We start from the raw sequence: 7855 nt of genomic DNA on the forward strand, positions 1-7855 counted from the left end.
GCACTAAATGGATTCAAGTAGGCAAACTCAGTGAAAACCTCTACACTACAACACAACTCAGCTTCGAACAAAAACCAGGAAAAACAGGACCCGGACTAAAATCTGCAGCACAGCGAGTCGACTCAACAAAACAAATCAAAACGAACTCAGTAAAAGAAAGCACAGCAGGAGAGCAGCAACGCAAAACAGAAACAAAGCACATTAAAACTTGGTTCTAGACAACATAAACCTCAAGACAAGATTCGACTCCGACTCGGACAAACAACAGGAACAAGACTCACGACCAATGATGACTCGATACACAGCAACTTAAACAAAGAACAAAACGCAGCCAAAACTCGACAGTTGAAACAAACCCAGCGACTCGACTCGGTGAAAAGGAACTCAGAAACACAACAAGAAAATCAAAGTCGTAGAAACAGAACCCAGCTACTAAACTCAGCTGAAACCTGCAACTCATCGTGACTCAGAGAAAAGAATGAAAACGCAGCAAAAACAAATGAAACGAAGCAGCTCAATTACAAACTAAGAACTCGGTGACTCGGAATATGTTTTGTTAGTTTTTAAAAACGAAAGAAACAGAGCGTGATTTGGGGCTTTTAAACCAAAAAAAGGACTGGGGCTGTTTAATCTAAACAGGGGAAAGGGGTTTGTTTTGAAAACAGAGCATTTTGTCTTTTATATTTAAAACCTGAACTGGTAAATGTAAAAGGGCTGCTAAAACTTTATAATAAAAACTGAAATCCCGAATTAACACTAATATATGGTAGCCTTTAAATCTAGATATTCAACCCCCACACAAATCATCTTTTGTGCTAGAGTTTAAGTTTCTTCCAAAAATTAAATCTAAATAAGAGAGCTACAATTAATTAATGGCTCCTTCTAATCTACAAACAACTTTAAACTTTTTGTAGTTAGAGGAAGATTTCATAGCCAAAGGAAACATAAAGAACAAGAATGTAAGAACAAGAATGTAAAACCTTGCATTAAAATATTAAAGTGTGTTTACAAAAGGAGAAGAGAGCATACAAATCAAAACTAGATCTAGACTAGAAAAGAGAGGTTACCCTAAAATTGTAGTGAACTAAAAATAGAAAATCCTAGGTGCTTGAAACATGATGGGGAGATGTGTATTTATAGGGGAAAATTAGGGTTGAGGGGGTGTAGGTGTCCCATCTAGATCCTTCCTTGAGAATATTCCCCTATGATCCTTTTCTTCCCATCTTTTTCTCCTTTTTGCTTTATTCTTTATTTCTTCAAGCATTTGCAATAAGTGAGAACAAGCAATAATTAGGCATTTAAAATATTAAAAATATGCACTTATCAGGTGACGTATACATAATTTATATTCGTCTTTATGTTAAATTACATACAAACAATGATGGAGACCATGGGATTTAATATCATATTAATTCCCTCTCCCACTTAGAATTTACTTCGAGGATTTTAATCTAGATGCATCGCTCTATGTTATTTCTTCGAAGCCCACATGCATACTATCATGGTAACAGCAACACAAAGAACACATAACATGGCAGCATACTATCATGATTAAAGCATTAATGAAAAAACATCCCTATGTCCATGTCATTCTAGCATGCGAAGGGTTACTATCACATGGCATAACAACACAGACAAAAAACACATAATAACAATAATCAAGGATTATGTAAATCATAATTGAACACATCCACTATTATGGCCCCTGGAAATACAGCTTCGAATTCATCCTTCGAAAGATTCCAGAAAACTTCGAGAGCCCGTTTGGAGGCCTAAACGACCTCAGAATGCCTGGAAAACTTCCAAAAAACAGCCTCGAAAACATCACATTTGGTCCGCCTCGTTCTTCCGTCTCTGAAAAGTGCTCGTTCGCCCAAATCGGACATCGCATGCAAAAAATACGGCCAAAACAGTGCAGCACCCTTGAAAACAGATCGCAGCAGCGGAAGATCTCTGTTTCTTGCAGCTCTATTGATCAAACAATTACATAAAAATTGTACAGACGAACCAGCCTATTCTATTACATCAGATCTTAATCTAAAACAATTAAAAACTGAATTACAATATTAAACTATCACGATCAACCCTCGTGATTTACAACACAACCACGATAAACCACGTGGAATCCAAACATAACAGAATAATTAAAACACGGCCATAATAGTGGATAACAACCTGCATCACAGAACCACTACATACATGCATATATAATCATGACATGGACTACATATCGTAAATCGCAGAACCGCAACCTCGCTCTGATACCACTTGTTGGGCCTGCTAATTAAGCCTGACTCCACAATAGTACGATATTGTTCACTTTGGGCCTAGCCCGCACGGCTTTGTTTTTGGGCACGTCCCAAAAGGCCTCGTACTAATTGGAGTTGTTATGGCTGCTTATATTCTAGCTTTATGCCCCTCCCACAACCGATGTGGGACAACTCCTAACAAAAGCCTATTCCAACAGTTCTCTTAATCTCTTGTTTATCATTCAATTCTTTGACTATAGTAGAGGAATCCTTAAAGGCTTTACACTTAACTTTTGATTTGTCTAGCTGAAGTCTTAAAGCAATCTCACTCTTCTCTAGAAATCTGACTTTAGCAAATTGTAATTCTAAATCCATAGTCAGTTGTTCAATTTTAGGCTTTAATACTTTCATCTCATTCATTTTATAAGCATGAATATCTAAGACTAAAGCATTATTCTTAAGATTGGAAGCCTTCAACTTTCTTATAGCATCATCTCTTTCTAGTCCTAATTGCATAAAAGGTTTGGGGCATGAAGGATCTACCTGAAAGCTTCCAGCAGGAGGAGGTGAAGATGATCCGGCATTGGCCATGAAAGCAACATTCCCAAGCTGCTCCTCTTCATCACTATCTGTATCATCCCAGCTTTTCCCTTCTAATAGATATGATTTGCTCTTGAAGCTTTGACCTCCAGAAGTACCCTGATGCTTTCTCATTAAGGCATCATACTTCTGCTTCAGCTCGTCGTAGGAATCTTTTCTCTTTCCCTGAACCATGGGCTGTTTGCATTCAGTTGCAAAGTGTCCTGGTTCAGCATAGTTGAAACATTTAAACTTGCTTCTGTCCACCATCCGAGTCTTGTATCCTCCTTTGCTTGTAGAAGATGAATAACCTCCCTTTTGAAACTTGCTAGCGGTATGTTTGTATTTGTAAGAAGGGTGCTTCCGGAATCTCATGTTTCCAAACTTCTTGGCAAACAGTGACAGAGATTGATCTTCTAACTGTTCTAGCTCTTCCATTGTGTAGAACTCTTCATCACCACTAAAAGAAGCAGTCTGACCCATCTCAGGTACAACAAATTCCTGAGTGGTTTTAGAAGGAGCAACAACATCTTTGTTTTCTTCCGGTGTAGGTGATTCAACAACTAGAGCTCTCGAGTTACTCAGTGTTTTACCCCAGCCATATCTCTGCTTAGTCTGAACTTGTTCCAGTTCATAAGTCTTCAGAACTCCGTATGGTTTTTCTACAGATATTTCATTTAGATCTCTACTTTCCCTGATAGCAGTGATTCTGTGTTCCAGATGTTCAGGAAGTGTTAAGAGAAACTTCGTATTAACCTCTTTCTTGTCGTAGTATTTCCCATTCAGATTTAAATTATTAATCGGGTTATTAAGTCTGATAAACACTTCTGAAATCCCTTCACCGGGATTGGAACCAAACTGTTCATACTGAGCCATCAGTATCTCTTTCTTGTTTTCTCTGACTTTTTCTGAGCCTTTGTTTATAATCTCTAGTGTATCCCAGATTTGCTTTGCGTTCGTACAATTTACAACAACATTGTACATGACTGGAGCTAGAGATTCAACCAAAATCAGTTGAAGAGCGTCATCTAAGTTCATTTGTTAACTCTCTTCATCTGTGTATTCAGAAAGTTCTTTCGGAACAGTCTTATGAGGTATCAGCACACCATCCTCTTCGTGTGCAAGTATGAGTTTCATCGGAGTAGTAACACCCTTGTTTAATATTCCAATAAATTTTCTGTTCACAATTCGGAGGAATAATAACATATGCCTCTTCCATAGGCCAAAATGTTCCTTGCTGAATAGTGTTTGGATGAGATTTGGATTTTTGAAAGAAAAATATTTTAAATCAGAATTAAGTTTTGGAATAAAATTAATTCGAATAAAAAATATTTGGATGTTACAGAGTGTGGATAGGATCTGATACGGTATATTTGTATTAACTGCTCTAATGCCAATTGTTAGGTCCAGATACGATTGTAGAAGGGGGGGTTGAATACAATCGATACCAAATAATCGCGGAGGTAAATCTGATTAGAATATAACTTGTTAATCAGATTATAATTAATTAATATAACAATGTCTTAAGTCGTTATATAATTAATATGGTTCAGTTTTTGTGACAGCCCGAGAATCCAGGGGTCTGGATTCTGACGTCACCAGACAAAGCCATTTTAAAACACTTTTGAAAACCTGTATTTCTTTGAAAAGATAATAAAATCAAAGGATTTAAAACTTGAAGACCTTAATAAAAGATTTAAAAGAAAACACTTTAACCCCCTAAAAACAGGATCGCATCCAGGTCACAGTATTGAAATTAGAATCAACCACTATAAATAAATAATGTCTTACAACCTCAGATCATCTTCGATGAGAAGAATCACTGCCAATCTATTTAAATTATGATTACAACTCAATCTCAACAATTTTATCTAGAACCAACCTTGACAATCTCCCTGAACATTTCCACTTGTCCTCTGTATACTCTATACTCTGACTTCTCGCCTAGCCTTAGCCATACTCGCAATCTCAATCATGCAGTTCATCTTTAAGCTTTTCTGAAATGGTTAAAAAGGAATAGCAAGGGTGAGCAACAATGCTCAGCAAGTGTATATAAGCAATAATAGTCCTGAATATCTTATCAGGGTTCACAAGATCAAGATATGTAATTGAAAACTTCACAATTCTTATCAGCAATTGAAATCAGAATTCAAACTTATAGAAGAATTGTCGAATTGGATTCATCACATTTTTACTTAAAAACCAAAGGTTAGGCTGCTGATCAGTCACGCACTAACCCCGAACATGGCACACAGCCCTGTTCTCTATACTGGATCCAAGGCACACATTGGCCTATAATTGACCACGAATCTGGTCCACATATTTTATAAAAACTAATCCAATTCTAACAATTTAAATCAATAGACAAATCAATCAACAGAACAGAATCATAATCATTATCCACAACAGAAATATTCCAAACCAACTTTTAAGAATCATCCTTTTATAAATCAAAATTCAAGAAATCCTTAACTATTCAGTATCCTCCATCATCGGCTAAGTTAACTAGCATGACAATGGTGGATTGAATAATCAAGAAGATCTCAATTCATTCTAAGTTCTAACTATCACTGAGCAACACATGCTTCAATGACAATCTGAACTTCGAATTAATTTGTAAAGCTGACATTGTTAAAATCTTGAGGGTTGGAAGGAATGGATCAGAATACTTGTAATAGAAATTGAGAGTAATTAGGTGTTTGGCTTTTCAAAATTTGGAAGAAGAAAACAAGCATGGGTTTCATTCTCAGAAGTAAGGGTTTATTTGAGAAGGGTTTCAGTATAAACAATATCATAATCTTGACAGAATAATCAGAGCATGCAATATATATATGAGGAAGGATTTAGGAAAACTTGCCTTAAATCTGCTTCCACACACATAGCTTAATTTCATCTTTCCAACTCACAATCTATGCATATCATAACCTCCAGACCATCTCTGGATATATCCTATTCGTAGTACAGCTTCGCTTTCTCGACTCGTTCCTTATTCGCTTTGCAACATCGTTTGACCTTCTGAATGTCTTCAATCGTATACGTCTCGTCCAAATCCTTTACGAGAATAAAATACTACCATAATCACTAAATAATCTATTGATTCTTATCTTACTTATCAAACTCGGTATCACAACCTATCGCATATACATATCACGTATATCGATAACATTTAACACATAATCACATATCACCCTATAATCTCTATGCACTTATCAGATATCACTTAACATATAATCATGCTTTGACTCTATCATATAGTCACATCATACTCCATGTAGCATACTACAACTCAATAACCATATAAATCCTATTGAAAATCAGACAGCGTCTTGTCTAGTTATAGGACTATCCATCTGTTAACCTATCTCAACCAACAACCAATCAATCAACTCAAATTCCTGTAATCTACATATTCTTATTCAACATTAATCAAGACAAGATGCTATGTCTCCCAAATCATTTATCATGTTAGAATTGAACACGTATTTCAGGTAATCATCACTATATAGCATATAGATCACATATAGTCACATTATGCATTTTCAACAATCTTTATACACATTGGAAACTCAGTCATATTGTTACATTATATTAAACTAGAGTTTCTAAGCTTTAACCTCTTTTTCGTTTCACTCGATTCTGAATTACGGATCAAAAGTTATTAGCAAAACAGTTTTTTAACTCCCTATCGACATATAACATATCACACAGACAGCAGACAACACATTGCACATAAGGTTTCCCATCTCAATCGATATCCAATCAAGTCTCAGGTTAAAAATGATTTTTCGAGAATTTTCTGGAATTTCTAAACATTTTTCGGAATTAAAACAGGTAAAAGAATCCATTTTTTGAATAAATAATCAAGTCCGATTGCTCAAGATCGGATCCGAAATCATTTGAAATCAATTAACGAGCCTCAAACATATTTTAGAGAAATGATTCAAAGCTCGAAACTATTTTTCGGAATTTTTTTAAATCAAAAGGAACAATTAAATCTAATTAATTAATTAATTAAAATTAATTAATAATTAACTAAAATAATTAATCAATCAATATTTACATTAATTGACCAATTAAAATAATTAATCACTAATTAAAATTAATTAATAAACTAATTTAGATTTATTTTTGACTAAAGAAATAATTAAAAACTATTTTTGAAATTTAAAATAATCAAATAAAACAATTTTTGAAAATTAAAATCAAAAGGTTTAAAGTGTCTACGCCTCCTTCGAACAAAGGGGCACCACCCACATACTCCCCTTCTCCTCCTCTTTCTATTCATATATACTACTACTGCCCAGATTTAGCAGAACCCATTTTCCGGCCAAAATTCATAAGAACTTCAAGAACTCATGAAGAACATCAAGAACACTCAAATTCAAGAATCAAACTGACTTTTCTATATGATTCCGAACTCGAAATTAAACATATAATATACCAAAACGACGAGAAAAACACATTCTACAACATGGAATCATCAAAACAATCAAACAAACACGTTTGCAAAAATTCATATTTTAAACCATAATAATTCGAATTTTATAAAAATAAAATAAAATCACCTGTTCAATCTGCATATAAACGGATGATTATACTAGATTCTACTCATCAAGAGCTTCGTTTTGACTATTTATACGCCTCCATAGGATTCCAATAACGCCTTCAAATCCTTGTTTGATTATGAAGAACACGAAGAACACCCGTTCGGTTTCTCTCGGTATTCGTGCGGAGAAACTGACGAAATGATTATACGCGCGGAAAAATTATAGAAAGGGCTATTTATAGAAGAAGATAAGAGAATATTGCTTGAATATGCTTTGAAATATTCCTTGAATATGCTTTGGAATATTCCTGGAATATTCTTCACGTATTTCTATACAACCAGATAATTATTAACTTTAAAAATATTAGCAAAATCGTACCGGACCATCTACGGGGCAAACCGTACTCCGGATTGAAAAAGTTAAAACACGAGAAATGCTTAGAATGTCCCAAATAGCCTAATGGCGAAATTTTCCCGAACG

The 7855-nt window shown here is 35.0% G+C and overlaps 1 protein-coding gene across 1 annotated transcript; it reads right to left on the reverse strand.

Moving 5' to 3' along the window:
* Positions 1–1696: 1696 nt before the first annotated feature.
* LOC135152143 (uncharacterized) lies at positions 1697–7564 on the reverse strand. The gene is made up of 3 exons (XM_064091975.1): positions 7394–7564; positions 2579–5879; positions 1697–1968 (listed from the first exon to the last, which is right to left on the reverse strand). Exons 2-3 carry the CDS (start codon positions 3864–3866, stop codon positions 1697–1699), a joined length of 1560 nt encoding a protein of 519 aa, XP_063948045.1. The 5' UTR covers positions 3867–5879; positions 7394–7564.
* Positions 7565–7855: the final 291 nt, after the last annotated feature.

Source organism: Daucus carota, chromosome 4 (assembly GCF_001625215.2).
Source record: "Daucus carota subsp. sativus chromosome 4, DH1 v3.0, whole genome shotgun sequence".
Lineage (NCBI taxonomy): Eukaryota > Viridiplantae > Streptophyta > Magnoliopsida > Apiales > Apiaceae > Daucus > Daucus carota.